The sequence below is a fragment of the Xenopus tropicalis genome, chromosome 6, assembly GCF_000004195.4.
Source record: "Xenopus tropicalis strain Nigerian chromosome 6, UCB_Xtro_10.0, whole genome shotgun sequence".
Lineage (NCBI taxonomy): Eukaryota > Metazoa > Chordata > Amphibia > Anura > Pipidae > Xenopus > Xenopus tropicalis.
The window spans coordinates 2,354,831-2,375,862 of record NC_030682.2 but is presented as its reverse complement, the minus strand read 5'-3'; the positions used below and the strand labels follow the sequence as shown (position 1 = coordinate 2,375,862).

The 21,032-nt window shown below is 43.9% G+C and overlaps 1 protein-coding gene across 1 annotated transcript; it reads right to left on the bottom strand.

The window, feature by feature from the left end:
• Positions 1-650: 650 nt before the first annotated feature.
• Positions 651-17,381, bottom strand: btn2a2 (butyrophilin subfamily 2 member A2). The gene is made up of 11 exons (NM_001004895.1): positions 17,333-17,381; positions 14,658-14,744; positions 13,888-14,235; positions 12,869-13,144; positions 11,512-11,634; positions 11,021-11,041; positions 9,088-9,108; positions 8,644-8,664; positions 6,558-6,578; positions 3,879-3,899; positions 651-1,156 (listed from the first exon to the last, which is right to left on the bottom strand). Exons 2-11 carry the CDS (start codon positions 14,716-14,718, stop codon positions 1,152-1,154), a joined length of 918 nt encoding a protein of 305 aa, NP_001004895.1. The 5' UTR covers positions 14,719-14,744; positions 17,333-17,381; the 3' UTR covers positions 651-1,151.
• Between the last annotated feature and the right edge of the window lie 3,651 nt (positions 17,382-21,032).

The following is a 21,032-nucleotide window of genomic DNA, read 5'->3' as shown; positions in this document are numbered from 1 at the left end:
TACCCCTTATTGGGGCAGAACAGCCCTATTGGGTTTATTTAATGGTTAAATGATTCCCTTTTCTCTGTAATAATAAAACAGTACCTGTACTTGATCCCAACTAAGATATAATTACCCCTTATTGGGGGCAGAACAGCCCTATTGGGTTTATTTAATGGTTAAATGATTCCCTTTTCTCTGTAATAATAAAACAGTACCTGTACTTGATCCCAACTAAGATATAATTACCCCTTATTGGGGCAGAACAGCCCTATTGGGTTTATTTAATGGTCATGAAGATGATTGGATAGATTTATAGTTATACAACACCAGTTTTAACCTTGGAAGGGGTTAACATGGCAAATAGAAATCAGCTTATGTGAACTCTCACCGACGGCCGCCTGCTCGTTATCTACACAGTTTTATTATTATTATGTATTATACGGGTATGTGACAGTTAGGCAGCGCTGCCCAAGCCAGGAATGTGCAGCTTTCCCTGGGGGGCAAATACTCAGTAGCTGAGCACAAAGGGTCCCAGCCTTGTACCCCAGGGAATAGAAAAGAACCCCTAGTGTATTGGGTGGAGGGGTAACAGGGACCCCATGTGAAACACAAAACAAGCCACAATCACATGTAAAACCCATAGGATTAATGGTCACTGCCAGCCGAGGTTCCGGACACACAGGTTTAATGACAGTTTAAGGCAATTAATAATTAAACTATAACACAAATGGCCCACATCTACTAAATAAGCACAAACAACTCAATCTTGGCCTCGGCAAATAGTGCAGCGACCCAACAGAACCAGCTCTGGGAGTTCAGTTCCGCAAAGGCTCCAGGTACTACAATGTAACACTGATCTGACACGCACTTATTCAACTGGGAATTAGTTGTGTTTATCCAGGAATGTGGGGGCGCTGGTTCTGCTGCACCGACACCCCAACAGCCGGTGTTGCTCATGTCCCTGGAAAGTGTTCTGACAATCCGGCGCTTCTCAGAGCAAGTAATTTCTAACCCCGAACTGCAAGTTCCTCAGGGAGCTGCCATGTTGCAACCCGATATGTAAGTGCAGGAATCCTGGAACATTAATGATCATTTCACCATTTCCCAGCAGGGGGCGCTGCATTGACCAATCAGGTTTCTTGTGCTCACTGTTCTTTTTCTTGACTGGCTCAATCTAATAACACAAACACAGTAATGTTACTGGGGGAAGAAGCAAGTGGTACCCCCCATAAATATACATTAGTCTGTAGAACTGTACCCCACAATCCCCAGCAATAGCACATTCCCCCCTATAAATACACATTAGTCTGTAGAACTGTACCCCAGAATCCCCAGCAATAGCACATTCCCCCCTATAAATACACAGTCTGTAGAACTGTACCCCACAATCCCCAGCAATAGCACATTCCCCCCTATAAATACACAGTCTGTAGAACTGTACCCCACAATCCCCAGCAATAGCACATTCCCCCCTATAAATACACAGTCTGTAGAACTGTACCCCACAATCTGCAGCAATAGCACATTCCCCCCTATAAATACACAGTCTGTAGAACTGTACCCCACAATCTGCAGCAATAGCACATTCCCCCCTATAAATACACATTAGTCTGTAGAACTGTACCCCACAATCCCCAGCAATAGCACATTCCCCCCTATAAATACACATTAGTCTGTAGAACTGTACCCCACAATCCCCAGCAATAGCACATTCCCCCCCATAAATACACATTAGTCTGTAGAACTGTACCCCACAATCCCCAGCAATAGCACATTCCCCCCTATAAATACACATTAGTCTGTAGAACTGTACCCCACAATCCCCAGCAATAGCACATTCCCCCCTATAAATACACATTAGTCTGTAGAACTGTACCCCAGAATCCCCAGCAATAGCACATTCCCCCCTATAAATACACATTAGTCTGTAGAACTGTACCCCACAATCCCCAGCAATAGCACATTCCCCCCTATAAATACACATTAGTCTGTAGAACTGTACCCCAGAATCCCCAGCAATAGCACATTCCCCCCTATAAATACACAGTCTGTAGAACTGTACCCCACAATCCCCAGCAATAGCACATTCCCCCCTATAAATACACATTAGTCTGTAGAACTGTACCCCACAATCCCCAGCAATAGCACATTCCCCCCTATAAATACACATTAGTCTGTAGAACTGTACCCCAGAATCCCCAGCAATAGCACATTCCCCCCTATAAATACACATTAGTCTGTAGAACTGTACCCCAGAATCCCCAGCAATAGCACATTCCCCCCATAAATACACATTAGTCTGTAGAACTGTACCCCAGAATCCCCAGCAATAGCACATTCCCCCCTATAAATACACAGTCTGTAGAACTGTACCCCACAATCCCCAGCAATAGCACATTCCCCCCTATAAATACACATTAGTCTGTAGAACTGTACCCCACAATCTGCAGCAATAGCACATTCCCCCTATAAATACACATTAGTCTGTAGAACTGTACCCCACAATCCCCAGCAATAGCACATTCCCCCCTATAAATACACATTAGTCTGTAGAACTGTACCCCACAATCCCCAGCAATAGCACATTCCCCCCATAAATACACATTAGTCTGTAGAACTGTACCCCACAATCCCCAGCAATAGCACATTCCCCCCTATAAATACACATTAGTCTGTAGAACTGTACCCCAGAATCCCCAGCAATAGCACATTCCCCCCTATAAATACACAGTCTGTAGAACTGTACCCCACAATCCCCAGCAATAGCACATTCCCCCCTATAAATACACATTAGTCTGTAGAACTGTACCCCACAATCCCCAGCAATAGCACATTCCCCCTATAAATACACATTAGTCTGTAGAACTGTACCCCACAATCCCCAGCAATAGCACATTCCCCCCTATAAATACACATTAGTCTGTAGAACTGTACCCCACAATCCCCAGCAATAGCACATTCCCCCCATAAATACACATTAGTCTGTAGAACTGTACCCCACAATCCCCAGCAATAGCACATTCCCCCCATAAATACATATTAGTCTGTAGAACTGTACCCCAGAATCCCTAGCAATAGCACATTCCCCCCCATAAATACACATTAGTCTGCAGAACTGTACCCCACAATCCCCAGCAATAGCACATTCCCCCCTATAAATACACATTAGTCTGTAGAACTGTACCCCACAATCCCCAGCAATAGCACATTCCCCCTATAAATACACATTAGTCTGTAGAACTGTACCCCACAATCCCCAGCAATAGCACATTCCCCCCTATAAATACACATTAGTCTATAGAACTGTACCCCACAATCCCCAGCAATAGCACATTCCCCCCTATAAATACACATTAGTCTATAGAACTGTACCCCACAATCCCCAGCAATAGCACATTCCCCCCTATAAATACACATTAGTCTGTAGAACTGTACCCCACAATCCCCAGCAATAGCACATTCCCCCCTATAAATACACATTAGTCTGTAGAACTGTACCCCACAATCCCCAGCAATAGCACATTCCCCCCTATAAATACACATTAGTCTGTAGAACTGTACCCCACAATCCCCAGCAATAGCACATTCCCCCCTATAAATACACATTAGTCTGTAGAACTGTACCCCACAATCCCCAGCAATAGCACCCCCTATAAATACACATTAGTCTGTAGAACTGTACCCCACAATCCCCAGCAATAGCTCATACCCCCAATTCTCCCAGGGGTGACACTCCCATTGGGGCAATAAAAGATTGGCACAGACTAATATATCATTTAATCCAAGTGGCAGTTGGGTGACCCCCCGATGACAGACAGGACCATTGGGCAGAAGGTGCCCACGCGGGAGCAATGACCCCCATATAGCGACTGTATAACAACGAGCTGAGCACTTACTGAGTTTGTCCAGTTTGTTCTCTGGAAAGGAAAAGAGACATTAATGTTACTCATGAGAATAAAGTGTGGCCCTAAATGGGCCCTTATTGCCCCACCTATAAGCTGAGGGCCTGCAGGGTGGCAACCAGTCGGGGTATGTGCCAAATGCCAATCATCAGTGAGGTAGGAGGTTATTGCACACATGACTAAGGAGTAGAGGTGGAAGGGGGGGTTGATAAGCATGGGGGCCATGCAGGGGCAGATTAATGCCTATACAAGCCTAGGGGCCCCGTGTGATCAGGGGCCCATTGTGGGCCATGCCTTTTATACACGACCACGCCTTTTTTTTACACAACCGCACCCTTTTTTTATGCGACCATGAATTTTTGCAGCAAAATTTCACTGGTGATTTGCCAATGGTGAAATGCGCAAATTTGCTGCCAATTCATGCCTGCCGAAAAAATCTGCTCATTACTTCATATAGGAATAAATATTACTGTATTCGGATGGAAAGAGTAGGGAATAATTTTAAAAAAGCAAGATGGGCCCTGCCCTGATCACACTGGGCCCCTAGGAACACATGCCCTACCTGGGGTGGGAGTAGCCTGCGTAACAGATCTTGCCAGACTAATTTAGTTGCCTTTTATGAGGAGGTGAGCAGGAACCTTGATGCTGGAATGGCAGTTGATGTCATCTACTTAGATTTTGCTAAAGCGTTTGATACAGTACCGCACAGAAGGTTAATGATCAAATTAAGGAATATTGGCCTAGAACATAATATTTGTAATTGGATAGAAAACTGGCTGAAGGATAGAGTACAAAGAGTGGTGGTAAATGGAACATTTTCTAATTGGACCAGTGTGGTTAGTGGAGTACCGCAGGGGTCAGTCCTTGGGTCTTTGCTTTTTAACTTGTTTATTAATGCCCTGGAGGGGGGCATAGAGAGTACTGTTTCTATTTTTGCTGATGACACTAAATTGTGCAAAACTATAAGTTCCATGCAGGATGTGCCGCTTTGCAGAGCGATTTGACAAAATTAGATAACTGGGCAGCAAACTGGGAAATGAGGTTCAATGTTGACAAGTGCAAAGTTATGCACTTTGGTAGGAATAATATAAACGCAAACTATCTACTGAATGGTAGTGTGTTGGGGGTTTCCTTAATGGAGAAGGATCTAGGGGTTTTTGTTGATAACAAGTTGTCTAATTCCAGGCAGTGTCATTCTGTGGCTACTACAGCAAATAAAGTGCTGTCTTGTATAAAAAAGGGCATTGACTCAAGGGATGAGGACATATTTTTGCCGCTTTATAGGTCCCTGGTAAGGCCTCACCTTGAGTATGCAGTGCAGTTTTGGGCTCCAGTCCTTAAGAAGGATATTAATGAGCTGGAGAGAGTGCAGAGACGTGCAACTAAACTGGTAAAGGGGATGGAAGATTTAAGCTATGAGGTTAGACTGTCGAGGTTGGGGTTGTTTTCTCTGGAAAAGAGGCGCTTGCGAGGGGACATGATTACTCTGTACAAGTACATTAGAGGGGATTATAGGCAGTTGGGGGATGTTCTTTTTTCCCATAAAAACAATCAACGCACCAGAGGTCACCCCTATAGATTAGAGGAAAGGAGCTTCCATTTGAAGCAGCGTAGGTGGTTTTTCACGGTGAGGGCAGTGAGGTTGGGGAATGCCCTTCCTAGTGATGTGGTAATGGCAGACTCTGTTAATGCCTTTAAGAGGGGCCTGGATGAGTTTTTGAACAAGCAGAATATCCAAGGCTATTGTGATACTAATATCTACAGTTAGTATTACTGGTTGTATATATATAGTTTATGTATGTGAGTGTATAGATTGGTTAGTATAGGTTGTGTGCTGGGTTTACTCGGATGGGTTGAACTTGATGGACAATGGTCTTTTTTCAACCCTATGTAACTATGTAACTATGTAACTATGAAAAGTGTAGCCCAGGGGCCTCAAATCTCATTAATCCACCACTGGGGGCTCGGGCAGGAGGGGGCGTGTCTTGGGGGCATTTAGCTTTTGGCCCGGCCATGTACAAATACCGTGTATTCCAGGTCAAGCAAATGTGCCCTCTATGGGGGAGATTTATAATTGCTCCAGCCTCTGGGCTCAAGGAGTCGGTTACGGACAAAACTGTTCTAGAATATCTGGCTCCTGATCCGATTACCTGGGCTCGTTGGTGAGTGGGGTTTTGATAAAAATAAAAAACTTGGCGCCTAAAACCTGCTGAGATTTTTTATTTTTTAAAAAGCCAATTTACGGATAAGAAAAACCTGCTCATTATCAATCCAAGGTAATTGGATCAGAAGCCGCAGGGGAGTTCAGAAATGGAAATAAAATTATATCGTAGTTCTAATATAATGGCCACCAAGGGCAGCAGAAGATGTTTTTGGGTGGGGTGAGGAGAGGGAGGGGTTCGTGGTAAAATTTTTGTCCACTCCCCACTTGTGGCCAAAGAGAGCCCCTGCTGAAGCCCACCAGCCCCTTCGCCTCCATCTCTACAAGTGTGCGGCAGTTTAGCAACTTCCAAAACCGGGGGCGGGGAAATTCTGGGGTGGGGCACGGCCCCTGACCCCCCCAAGGTTCTGACGCCTATGATACCCACTATATTAGAGCCCATTAGGCTTGCAGTGCCCTGTATGTACTGAGGTTGTAAATCCCACTGTGTGCCAACAAGTCTCATCACTTACCCAGTCGGTTCCAAACGTCCTCTGAGAAGGAGAAAAAAATAAAGATTTATGGGATTAAATGTGGAAATTCACATAAAAGCACAAAGAATCAAGACCTTGAAAATATTTGAATTTGAGTTTTCAAGATTTACATTTTCAAAATCTTAACAAGAAAATCAGTGTTGAACTTATTTCACAGTCATGTTGAAAATGAGCAGAACAGAGCGACTTTCATTCGCCATCGACTTTCTCTGTTTCCGCAACTTTACGGGATACAAATGAACCTGCCCAATTATTCTGTAAATAAATTAGTAATCGTGTGGGGGGGGGGAAAGTTGCTCGAATTTTGTGACAATGTGTTTTGTGAACGTAAAATTGAATAAAATTCACCTCTATGGGGGGTGATTTGTCAACATCAGAATTTTTGGGGCTGATTTACTAATCCACGAATCCGAATGAGAAAAATTCGGATTGGAAAACGAACATTTTGCGACTTTTTCGTATTTTTTGCGATTTTTTCGTCGCCGTTTTCACAGCCAATGCAAATTTCGTGAATTGTCGCAACTTTTTCATAGCCATTATGACTTTCGTGAATTGTCGTGACTTTTTCATAGCCATTACGACTTTTGTGAATTGTCGCGACTTTTTCTTAGCCATTGCAACTTTCGTGAATTGTCGCTTCTTTTTCATAGCCATTGCAACTTTCGTGAATTGTCGTGGCTTTTTCATAGCCATTGCGACTTTTGTAAATTGTCGCGACTTTTTCATAGCCATTACGACTTTCGCGAATTGTCGCTCGAAAAATTTGCGTCAATTCACGAAAAAGTCGCAAAATACCGATCATTACGAAAAAAAACGCATTTGGGCGCTTTTCGGACGTTCGTGGATTAGTAAATGTGCCCCTTAGTCTTTAATGTGATTTCAATTTCTTTTGTTGTAAAAATTGTAAATTCAAAATTCGAGTTTCCAAATCTAAAAATGTATGAAGCGCAAAAAACCTCAAAAACTCAACAAATTTGGTGATTTCATGAAGTGGGAGTCGTATTCGCAAAAGTCAAGCTATTTTTCAATTTCAGCCTTTGTAGGATTAACTTGAAATTGAAACTGAAGAGTAGGGAGCGATTTCACTGCATTCAAGTTGTTTTATCACTTTTCAGTTTTTCGAATTTGAAAACTTTATTGATCGTCTTGAATATCGACATCACAATTTCTGTAGAAAAAACTCATCATCCCAATTATACGTTCCGCTCTTCATTTTCAATGCAATATTTCAACTTCATTTAAAAACCACAAATTTTAAAATTGTTGGAATTTTGAAAACACAACTTCTATTGACTTGACCTCATGCAGTCAATAGATTTTCGATGCTGAATTTTTATATTTCACTTTTCAAATGTTGGCGCTTAATAAATCTTAAATATTAAAGTTTTGGGTAAAAAAGTCTGTAATCAGATTGGAAAAGTGTTGTTATTTTCTGCTCAGAATATGGATATTTTATGGATTTTTTGTAATTTGGTAAAAAAATATTCTTCGTATTGTGACATTTTGGGGAAAAAATTGGTTTTCAAAATGCTATAGCAGTAAGAAAATTTGTATGCAGATGCTGTAGATGACAGATGCATCTTATCAACATTTTTGCAGAATCAGTGGAGAAAACGTTGGACATTTCAAAATTCCCACATTTTGTACCCAACATTTAGCAATTCTGAATTCCCCTCACTAGACTTGCAACAAAAATAAGCAGGATTTGGCTTTTATTCACCCAATCACCATCACAAACCCTCTATGTTTGCTCATATGGAACATCTACTTGATCAAACACAGAGAGACGTTACTGGACTGGGGAAAAGAATATCTGAAGATAGAAGAGAATATTCTACAATGGCTTAGTGGTCTTCAGCCTCAATCACCAGCAGCAGTGTTTGTATTAAAAGATAAACAGCAGTAATAAACACAATGATTCAGAAACATCTTGGATCAACCAAAAGCCTGCAAATATAAACATGAGAGGAGGAGCTAGAGACAAAGTCTCTGATAGAACACTAAGGGAAAAGCCCCAGAATAAGTGGCGACAGATTGAAAATTCCCCAAATGTGTTGGTACTTACGGGCTCGGATCCAAACTTGGTCTGAGAAAGAAGAAAGAAAGAAGAAAGAAGAAAGAAGAAGAAAGAAGAAAGAAGAAAGAAGAAAGAAGAAAGAAGAAAGAAGAAAGAAGAAAGAAGAAGAACAAATGACTAAGAACATGGTGGTTTGCTCCTGGCTTGTGCACTTAAATGACCCCTGTATGTTACTGTTACTGTATTTCTTGGTGTTATTCTCCCACAATGCACTTGTGTCTATTATTATGGCATCTCATTGGTACAGATGTAATAGGGCAATAGGAGTGTCTAGGGAGCCCAGAAGTCTTGGTGATAAATGGGGGCCAACCCTATGGTCTCTTCTCCCTTCAGTATTTCTCTTCTGTATATGGGCTGCCCTGTGCGCCCTGGTGTTGGGCACTACTGTATATTATACACGGACCCCCAGAGTACAGTCACTTGGCCACTTACCTACTTTATTGGAAAGTTTTCCTGTGAGTGGAGAAAAGGAAACATTACAATGAGTTATTTACATATACAGGATATTGGGGCATAAAGATCATTTTAACATTAAAAAAACATCCTAGCAATCAACATAAGATCTTTCTCTCATTCCCACCCTCCCAGGAACACATGGGGGGCACAGGCTGGTATGTTTCCAGGTAGTTTCCTCTCAAAATGTCTGGAATTGCTCTTTATTGGTTTCAGTTGCAGTTTCAGGTCAGGTGATTCTCCCTGGAAGTGCACCAGTGAAACCATTGGAAGCCATTTTGGGTGTTGTGTCCCCCACCCACGTAGTTATTTAAAACCAGAAATGTGCCATTTGCCATAGCCCTACATTTATGTGCTACAAATCTATTGGTTTACGAGTGCCCTCCCTCAACCTAACGTCTTCCTATTGCAAACAACCCAATCATGCTGTGAGTCAGAAATGCATTCTAACCTGCTGGCTTATGCTGGAATCAGCTGGAATCAGTACCATTTTGCACCAGTATCAGCCAACAGCCATTTTTCCCATTGGGCTACAATAGAACAGCACCACCATGAGAATTTTCTCAAGTGGTTGGTGTATCAATGTCATTGTCCTCTATTACATTATCTAGATCCCTCATGAAAAAGGCCATATGACCCATATAAAGAACCCATATAAATAGTAGGTTTGGGTAGCCGGTTAGGGATCTATTTTGTCATAATCCCAGGACCCACTCCAATAACAACTTAAGGTGGCCATACACGAGGCGATTTCGCTCGTTGTGCGATGAACGATTATATCGACAAACGATCGTATGGCGATCGAGTTCCCATACGATATGCCATCCACGGGCAACGATAATTCGGGAAAGATTTTGTCGCATCATTATCGTAAAATACCTACGATCGTACATCTACGTACGATCGATGTCGTTGCTGGCAATCGTGACATGCGCAGAGAACAATCGTTGAAAGACAAATGTCTGACACTCACACCAACTGGCAGATTTTATCGTTAAACGACCAAAATTTTTAAACCTGGCCGATCGATTTTGGGGACGATAATGTCGGCTCGTTTAGTGGGCCGACGATCGTTCGTACACCACCAACTATACGATAACTTAACGATAGCATCGGATCGTTCGGGAATCGGTCGTTTGTAAGTAAAAAATCGGTCCGTGTATGGCCACCTTTAGAAGGACTCTCTGATGGCCACGCTCCTTCAGGAGAGTAAAGGTGGCCATACACGGACCGATTTTTTACTTACAAACGACCGATTCCCGAACGATCCGATGCTATCGTTAAGTTATCGTATAGTTGGTGGTGTACGAACGATCGTCGGCCCACTAAACGAGCCGACATTATCGTACAGCAACGACATCGATCGTACGTAGATGTACGATCGTAGGTATTTTACGATAATGATGCGACAAAATCTTTCCCGAATTATCGTTGCCCGTGGATGGCATATCGTATGGGAACTCGATCGCCATACGATCGTTTGTCGATATAATCGTTCATCGCACAACGAGCGAAATCGCCTCGTGTATGGCCACCTTAAGTGCTACACCCCAACAGACAGGAATGTTCCTTACAGATCAGTTGGGACTTTATTTACATTACACAGATTGAGATATTCTTCAGCCCATGAAATGTCTCCCAAAATCATCATCTCCTTGTCACTACTTGGCCAACCACTGCCTCCAGCCAGACACTGATGCTTTTCTGCTCTATACTAAACCCAAAGTCACCCTCCCCATCCCCCATACATGGCTACATGTAATTGCCCCAGTATGGCTGGTTTTATTAGAAAGATGTTGCTAAAGAAGGGAAGGATGATACTTACCCAATATTGCACAATTTGTTAGTAAAAGCTAAGACAGTCCCAGGTACCTAAAGGATTTAACATGATCTTCTGTTTTCATTGACTTACCCATATCATCCTGGAGTGTTCCTAAAAAATAAAATTAAGTCATAAAATCAAGAGCTTAACATAAAGATAGAGGTACAATGAATGCGAGATATGTTCCTCTCCCACACATGTTAAGGTTCTGGACTTCAGATGGGCTGGCGTTACACATAGCTTTATTCTGTAGGCAATATCTCAGGAGGCTTCTTGCACTGCAGTCACTGATGGGAAGTGGCTATAGAGACACCACACTTGCTTTGAAGGACATCTTTCCCATTAATAAAAACAATGCCCAGATGGTGTGACGGATGGTAAATAGGCTTCTTTGCTCTCTGCTTCGGTACTAATTAAACTTAGGGAAGGCTGAAGACAAAGTTTGAAGTTCTCTGAGGGCTCAGGGTATTAGGTTGCCCTCAAAACAATAAACCCAGGCTGTACTGCTAAAGCCATCATTGTTGCCTGTTTGTAACCCTTGAGCAAGACGCGTGTTGTGCACTTTCTATTCACATACTTACGTATTCTCCACATACGCACGACTCGAGGAGTAACCCCAATCACTATAAGAGCCACAGCCAAACAAGAAGCCATAAGAACAAAGCGAGAGATCCCGCTACGATCCACTCTCCAGTAAAACGATTCTGGAAAGAAAATTATGTTGATGTAGAGATACAATTCTAGGTTCTCACTTGTCCCTCACTTTATAACAAACATATTGTCTATTCCCAGGGATCCTATTCAATCAAACAAGCCTGGCATTAACTCATGGGTGGGACTGAACCAGCCAACATTCCATGTTTTTTTTCTATTGTGCCAACTCTTTGATATCATCATGGAAACCCTGATAGAAAACAGCAATTTAAACAGAATTTGGACTCCAAATCGATTTCTCAATCAGATCTTCGTTATATATCATTTATAGCAAAAAGGTCTTTAGTATGGGAGTAGCAGGAGTAGCAGTGGACTGTATGGAAGAAGAAGTACCAATATGGGAGTAGCAGTTGACAGGGTGGGAGTAGCAATAGACTGTATGGGGGTAGCAGTTGACAGGGTGGGAGTAGCAATAGACTGTATGGGGGTAGCAGTTGACAGGGTGGGAGTAGAAGACAGTGTGACAGCAGCAGCTGAGGACAACGCTTGGGGCAAAGGAACATGCAGAGGTGGCATGGCCATCAGAAGAACCAGAATGTGGACAAAGAGGCTCTGCACTGTTATGACTGAGTGACCCCAACAATAAAGCTAAAGTATCAGAATATTCAGAGCCACCATCAGTGAAGACTGCAGCTAGGACTGCTATAAGGAACTTAGCAAATGTTAGGGCCCGTGGGGCAGCAAAGTTTCTTTGTTTCATGCAGCAATAACTGGACCCTCACTCCTGAGTAGGCAAGGCAATATTCTGGGACCCAATGGGGTCCAGAGAGACTAAACTAAAACACTAAACTGAAAGCTAATTGTAACTGAAAAAATCTCACCGCCAACACATTCTCAGTGCAGTTACCAATGTCACTGCCCAAAATACCAGATGTGAGAGGGTATATGTGAACCAATATTTAAGTCAATATAAAAGATAAAGGGACAGAAACCATTTTTTACCCATGATTCAGTGTTTCCCCTCCAGGATTCTGGCATCATTGTGGGCACCTACTGAATAGCATGTGTCTCAGCTTGGGTGTACTAATGTAATGCGCAATGGGGAAGGGGGTAGGGCGTGTTGGCGTTTGCCTTGGGCACTCTCAACCCTAGGCCCAGCACTGATCACAATCAGTCTCACTTTGCACTTGCATTTCTAAATGAGTCCTAGGGGTTAATTTCAACATTTCTTAGATAATTTATGAGTTTATATATAGCTTAGCTTTCCCTTTAACGCCTGCTCACCTGCAAATTTAATAGAAGACTCTTTCCCATCTTCCAGGAGGTCATTTCTAACATGGCAGGAGATCTTGGCCTGGGTCTCAATACGGATAGCAGAGGTGACGTGAAACAGACCTGTCTCTTCAGTGACATTTATCTTCTCTGTTGATTCCAGCCGGGTCCCAGTTTCATCCTGCCACATTGCCATGGGCTTAGGGAACCAACCGCTGGATTCACAGTTGAGCGTTATTTTCCCATCATGGTAATCTTCAACCCAGATGAAAGGATGGAGGCCCATGGCTGGAAGACAAATAAAGTGGTAGTAAAATGCCACAGAACAGGAACAGATGTAGCACAGAACCCAAAGAACTATAAGTTGGGTCGGCTGTACAGTGTGAAGAACCTTGTCTTGGAGAAGTTCTGCCCTACTTCTTGATGCAGTGGCTGCTACTGCTTGTTCAGACTGGTTTATAATAAAATCATTTCATACGGAGAATTGAAAGGAGCCCTTGGCCAAGCTGAGGAGGCCATTGAAGGAAAACATAGTTTTTTTGCCAGATTCACTCCAGAAGGTTAAACATTTGGGCAAGGGGTGACATATCCTTTATTTTGTACCCTTTGTTGGAAACCAGACCCCAAGATCTGTTAAGTTACTCCCAAAACAAGCTCTACTAAAACCCCAGGGTAAGGCAGTCAGATTCTACTGAAGTTGGCAGACTGGTGGGTTGGTCGAGATCGGCAACCAACACTTTGGGGCAAATTAATTAGAATTAGATTTTTTGCACTAAAAAACCTGCACAATTCCAACTATATTGATTACAACCTCTTCCACAACTTTTTTTAAGCTTTTTAACTTCTCAGAAAAAGTTGAGAGCAAGATTTTCTCATATCACAGCAAAATAATTAATAACCCCTCATGTGTGGGGCTTAGTTGCCCCATATTGGCACGGAAACACCTACCCCAGAGGGTGTGACCTGTTGGAAGCAGCCAAGGGGGGGCAGCAAGCCCATGTAAGATTGAGTTTGACGTGCTACTTACTAACCTGCTACTTTGAGTTCCACTTGTGCTTGGTTGTGATTGGTCTCCGACTCGAAATAGCAGGTGTACAAGCCCTGATCCGACAGCTGCACCTTGTGAATAGTTAGAGCCCCAATCCCCCTGCCGATGTTCTGCTTGAGGAACTCTGTCCTCCCTCGGAACTCCTCCATCTGCTCCCTGTAGTTATCCTCCCCATTCAGATACAGGTGGACGTAGGGGCGAAAGGAGTTTCGTAGCCATCGAATCTCCATCTTTTCGGCATTTATTTCGGGAAAGAGATGGCAGTTCAGCTCAATGCTGGATCCAACAATGGCGGTGACTGGGGACTTGGTGGGGATGACCTGAAACCTCTCTGGAGACCAGAACATGGATTAGGGATAATTAGAGAAATATTCACGCTGTAGAACAGGCATGACAAAGTGGGTTTAGTGGCCTTTTTTCCTACTATGTGGGCCCCAGATGCATCTATGATCTACCATTAAATGTGGCCCCAAACTTTGTACTTGTTTGTTGCCTGTTGGTCAGGATTTAAGTGCTGGCGTCACTCCTGAGAATGCTACATTGGGGAAGGATCTATGTCCTCCATGTACCAAGAACGTCCATTCAATAATTTGTCTATAGATTCTGTTACATGTTGTACCCTTGCCCCTCTGCTGCCCCTTAATCTCTCATATCCACCTTTATTGCTACAGAAGGTTGATCTGTAAATCAGACAGCCGGACACAATAAGTGCCCCACTTGGGGAGGTTTGGGCAGTTATTGCCAGTTACTTACCTGACAGTGACATCTGGATCAGTGAGACTGTGACTAACAGGATAATACTGGTTGCAGCCATCTTGCTCGGTCAACAACAAAAAAATTCTGCAACAGAAAAAATCAATGCAATCTACTATCTCCACATTGTCCTTCTGTCTCCATCTTGCCCTACTGTCTCCATCTTGTCCTACTCTCTCCATCTTGTCCTACTATCTCTATCTTGTCCAACTGTCTCCATCTTGTCCTACTGTCTCTATCTTGCCCTACTGTCTCCATCTTGCCCTACTGTCTCCATCTTGCCCTACTGTTTCCATCTTGCTCTACTGTCTCCATCTTGTCCTACTCTCTCCATCTTGTCCTACTGTCTCTATCTTGCCCTACTGTCTCCATCTTGCCCTACTCTCTCCATCTTGCCCTACTGTCTCCATCTTGCCCTACTGTCTACATCTTGCCCTACTGTCTCCATCTTGCCCTACTGTCTCCATCTTTCCCTACTGTCTCCATCTTGCCCTACTCTCTCCATCTTGCCCTACTCTCTCCATCTTGTCCTACTGTCTCTATCTTGCCCTACTCTCTCCATCTTGCCCTACTCTCTCCGTCTTGCCCTACTCTCTCCATCTTGCCCTACTGTCTCTATCTTGTCCTACTGTCTCCATCTTGCCCTACTCTCTCCATCTTGCCCTACTCTCTCCATCTTGTCCAACTGTCTCTATCTTGCCCTACTCTCTCCATCTTGCCCTACTCTTTCCATCTTGCCCCTACTGTCTCTATCTTGCCCTACTGTCTCTATCTTGCCCTACTGTCTCCATCTTGCCCTACTCTCTCCATCTTGCCCTACTCTCTCCATCTTGCCCTACTGTCTCCATCTTGCCCTACTGTCTCCATCTTGTCCTACTGTCTCCATCTTGCCCTACTGTCTCTATCTTGTCCTACTGTCTCCATCTTGCCCTACTATCTCCATCTTGCCCTACTGTCTCCATCTTGTCCAACTGTTTCCATCTTGCCCTACTGTCTCCATCTTTCCCTACTGTCTCCATCTTGCCCTACTGTCTCCATCTTGTCCTACTGTCTCCATCTTGCCCTACTGTGTATGTGCCAGAATGGGGGGCCGGATGCCCATAGACAGGCTGTATAATTACAGACAGAGACAGTAGAGAGGGGACATGTGAGGGGGCAGTGACATTGGGGAAGTACAGAAGAGAAAGTGACTGCTGTGCCTGAGGAATCTGGGTCTCATGTTGAACTTGAGAAGGAATATTATTGTACAGCTGTTAATGTCAGGGTGACAGCCCCACCCCAACTCTACGTGGAATACTTGGGGGTATATTTCATAGTAACAAGATGACTGTCGTACCACCAACTTCCTTCCAGAGATCAAGACATCTCACCCCATAGTGGAGGGCAAAGAGGGTTTGAGCACATTATGTCTACAGGCAGGAAACAGGTCCAGTATTCAGTGTAGGAAAGGAACCAATTACATCCCTATTTAAGCAAAACAGGGATTGTTTGTCCTCATATTGTAATTTATTTAAAGGGGAAGTAAACCCAACTATAATGCTGCCCCACTGCGCCCCCTGGTTTTGCTATAGAAATTGCTGGAAAACACAATTATAGATGCAAGAAAAGTCACCAATGAGAATTCTACTGAGCAAAAACTTCATTATAAATGTAAAAGTACTGACCAATGAGAATGCTGATTCCCAGCACTGTGTCAGGCCCCTTGCTGGTACCTTACATATAGAGATAATTATGTCATTTTCCCGTCATTATATGGCACAGGAATCAGACATGGGGATAAAGGGACAGACTTGTTCAGTGCTGGGAAACTGTGCTTATTGCTCCCAACTCCAATTGCAGGAACAGAGAACAGGGAGCCGGATTTACTCACATCAGCTGGGATTCTCATTGGAGGATTCTTTTGCATATTAATGCAGCCGCTGGCTGTGGGGAGTTTTTGCATTTCAAAACAGCTTTAACCTTATTATGTTACATGGTTCTGGGATTTGTAGTCCAACAACAACTGAGTGCTGTGCAGCAGGGTTTACATGCCCTTTAATTGTGTTTCATTAATCACTAGCACTTTCCTACCACCAGAGGGCAATGTCTCACCAAACAGCTGAACAAACCCCAAGAAAAGAGGGGGTACTGTGCCCACTTTGTGTGTCTGACGCTGTTATTCCAACCATGGAAAAGGAGGGGTTTTTGTAAAACTTTCATGGTATTTGGGGGGGGGTGTGACCAAATCGTGCTATAGATAATTTTGTCCCTCTGTCCTTACTTCTCCCTGTTGGGGGCCACACACACTGAGGGACACGGCTGGGAAAGGGGGGGGGGCAATGATAATTCCAGGGGGAATATTTTTAGTAAATGTGAGATTTAAACTGTGGGACCAATGTGCGTTGTCCTTCCGGGGGTCCATGTTTTGCTGTTACCCCCCCTGCAACCCCAAACCCTGGGGCCCATCTTACTCTTTTCCCCCTATACAGACTGAAAAGTGAATTTATCTGAGAAAAAGAAAAGAGATAAAATGTCTGTTTGTGAGTAAAACCTGAGTTACTTTCACTTTCCCTCTCTCGGTGCCTGAGCAGCAGCTTTGGGCTATTTACTTGCCCACCCACCCACCTACCTACCCCCCTGTCTGTAATGCCCCGGGCACAGGGAATGACCAAGCTCTAATAGTTACAGGAACTCACCTGATTGGGGGGAAGTTTAGGATCCATCAAGCACCCCGTCCCCCGGCCGTAACTGCCACCCAGTGAGTTGCACTATGAGCTGTGGGAGGGGGCGGCTCTGCCTGCTGGAACATGAACTGGTAATTCAGGCTCTTCCCTCCCATGTAATGACTGATACACCAGCAGCATAAATACAGCTTACAGGGCCCCACACGGAAATCCTTTTAGGGCACCTCTGTCCCCCAAATCTTAGGCAAATTGCCCCTAGTTACCCTCCCCCCCCACACACACACAGGAACTGTGTCTGTCTGTCCCTTTCCCTTCCCTGCACTGCTGGTTCTGACTCCTGATACAACTCCCCAATATCCATTCATTCCTCATTCTCACTGGGTTTATAGTTATGTGTAACTGTCACTGTGTCTGTCCCTTTCCCTTCCCTGCACTGCTGGTTCTGACTCCTGATACAACTCCCCAATATCCATTCATTCCTCATTCTCACTGGGTTTATAGTTATGTGTAACTGTCACTGTGTCTGTCCCTTTCCCTTCCCTGCACTGCTGGTTCTGACTCCTGATACAACTCCCCAATATCCATTCATTCCTCATTCTCACTGGGTTTATAGTTATGTGTAACTGTCACTGTGTCTGTCCCTTTCCCTTCCCTGCACTGCTGGTTCTGACTCCTGATACAACTCCCCAATATCCATTCATTCCTCATTCTCACTGGGTTTATAGTTATGTGTAACTGTCACTGTGTCTGTCCCTTTCCCTTCCCTGCACTGCTGGTTCTGACTCCTGATACAACTCCCCAATATCCATTCATCCCTCATTCTCACTGGGTTTATAGTTATGTGTAACTGTCACTGTGTCTGTCCCTTTCCCTTCCCTGCACTGCTGGTTCTGACTCCTGATACAACTCCCCAATACCCATTCATTCCTCATTCTCACTGGGTTTATAGTTATGTGTAACTGTCACTGTGTCTGTCCCTTTCCCTTCCCTGCACTGCTGGTTCTGACTCCTGATACAACTCCCCAATACCCATTCATCCCTCATTCTCACTGGGTTTATAGTTATGTGTAACTGTCACTGTGTCTGTCCCTTTCCCTTCCCTGCACTGCTGGTTCTGACTCCTGATACAACTCCCCAATATCCATTCATCCCTCATTCTCACTGGGTTTATAGTTATGTGTAACTGTCACTGTGTCTGTCCCTTTCCCTGCACTGCTGGTTCTGACTCCTGATACAACTCCCCAATACCCATTCATCCCTCATTCTCACTGGGTTTATAGTTATGTGTAACTGTCACTGTGTCTGTCCCTTTCCCTTCCCTGCACTGCTGGTTCTGACTCCTGATACAACTCCCCAATATCCATTCATCCCTCATTCTCACTGGGTTTATAGTTATGTGTAACTGTCACTGTGTCTGTCCCTTTCCCTTCCCTGCACTGCTGGTTCTGACTCCTGATACAACTCCCCAATACCCATTCATTCCTCATTCTCACTGGGTTTATAGTTATGTGTAACTGTCACTGTGTCTGTCCCTTTCCCTTCCCTGCACTGCTGGTTCTGACTCCTGATACAACTCCCCAATATCCATTCATCCCTCATTCTCACTGGGTTTATAGTTATGTGTAACTGTCACTGTGTCTGTCCCTTTCCCTTCCCTGCACTGCTGGTTCTGACTCCTGATACAACTCCCCAATACCCATTCATTCCTCATTCTCACTGGGTTTATAGTTATGTGTAACTGTCACTGTGTCTGTCCCTTTCCCTTCCCTGCACTGCTGGTTCTGACTCCTGATACAACTCCCCAATATCCATTCATCCCTCATTCTCACTGGGTTTATAGTTATGTGTAACTGTCACTGTGTCTGTCCCTTTCCCTTCCCTGCACTGCTGGTTCTGACTCCTGATACAACTCCCCAATATCCATTCATTCCTCATTCTCACTGGGTTTATAGTTATGTGTAACTGTCACTGTGTCTGTCCCTTTCCCTTCCCTGCACTGCTGGTTCTGACTCCTGATACAACTCCTCAATATCCATTCATTCCTCATTCTCACTGGGTTTATAGTTATGTGTAACTGTCACTGTGTCTGTCCCTTTCCTTTCCCTGCACTGCTGGTTCTGATTCCTGATACAATTTCCAACTAAACATTGCTAATGTTTAGGAACAGTTTTATTGGGCAATATTGCTTTAAGAATACAACCCTGATGTTGCTGGACTACAGCTCCCATCATGCCTCATCCTTCATTATATGTTACATTATTTTGGGATTTGTAGCGCATTTATTTTTACACTTACATTTTAGGAAAAAGAATAATAAATGACGAGGCTATTAAACAGTAACATATCTGTGTAGTGTCGTTGAGGAGCCTTGCCCTTTAAACTATGAAGTTACTTTCACTTTCCCTTTAGTGAGTGCCGGGGGCTGTTATGCTAATGTAAATCCCATCAGATATTCCCCATATCCCCCCCCAGCCCATTGCCCCCCAGCAGAATGGGGTTCAGTATGAGAGGGGTAAGTAGGGGAGTGGGGGCATTACACAGAGCCAGGCTGCCTGGGGGGGGAATAAATGCCCATTACTCACCCTGAGTAAGAAGCAGGCAGGGAAATGGGCACCAGATGGGATCTTCCAACTCCCCCACAGACCTGATTGCAGGGTTATGAGGAGCACAGACTTCCCTTAGCTCTGCTGCACTTTCTGCTTTGTCTGATTGGCTGCTCCCTCCCTCCCCTCCTTCCATAAAGTGCTCCCCCTACTATCAGCAGTGCTGTAAAGCAATTTGTGTATGCTGTAAACATTAACACACTGGAAGTGCTTCTGATAACCCCCCCCCATGCATCTGGATCCCCAGACAATGTAAGTGCAGCTTCTTACACAGAATTGATTTGTTGTAATCTGAATATCATGTTTAACACTTTCATTTCCAACTGAACATAATAGAATAAACGCATTTTTTCCAAACTACAATTAGCTGAGTGGGATTGTTCTACAACCTACTACTGCCTCCACTTGGGTCTGACCAGAGAGACCCAGGAGCCTGGCATTTTAACAATTTCATTCATGCAACCCAATGGCACACCAGCAACAAAAATACCCCCTTTAAAGCTCAGTTACTCAAAACAGATCAGTATTCCAAATGTCCTGAACTTAAAGGGAAACTAAACCCCCAGGATAAAACGTAACCAACAGACAGTTTATATTATGTTAAGTCACCTATTAAAGAACCCCAAACTGGAATATATATATCAGTAAATATTGCCCTTTTACATTCTTTCCCTTGATCCACCATTTTGTGATGGGCTGTGTGCTCCCTCAGAGATCAGCTGACAGGAAGTGATGCAGCTCTAACTGTAACAGGATGTAGTGTGGGAGCAAAAGGCAGAACTCTGCCCATTCATTGGCTGATGGGGCCTAGCATGTATGTGTGCCTTGGCTTGTTTGTGTGCACTGTGACTCCTATGATCCCAGGGGGGCGGGGCTTACTACTTAAAATGGCAGTTTCCTATTTAGGATTACACAATGGCACATACTGCTAAAGAAGTATATTTCTATGAAAATGCTGTGTTTAAATGAAGCAGAGTTTCACTTATGGGATGTTTTATTCAGTATATTTTTATAGAGAGCTACATTGTTCGGGGGTATAGTTTTCCTATAAGAGAGAATCCCAACAAGCACAAAGTGACAGCGTTTCTATGGGCAGAACCCTAGTAACC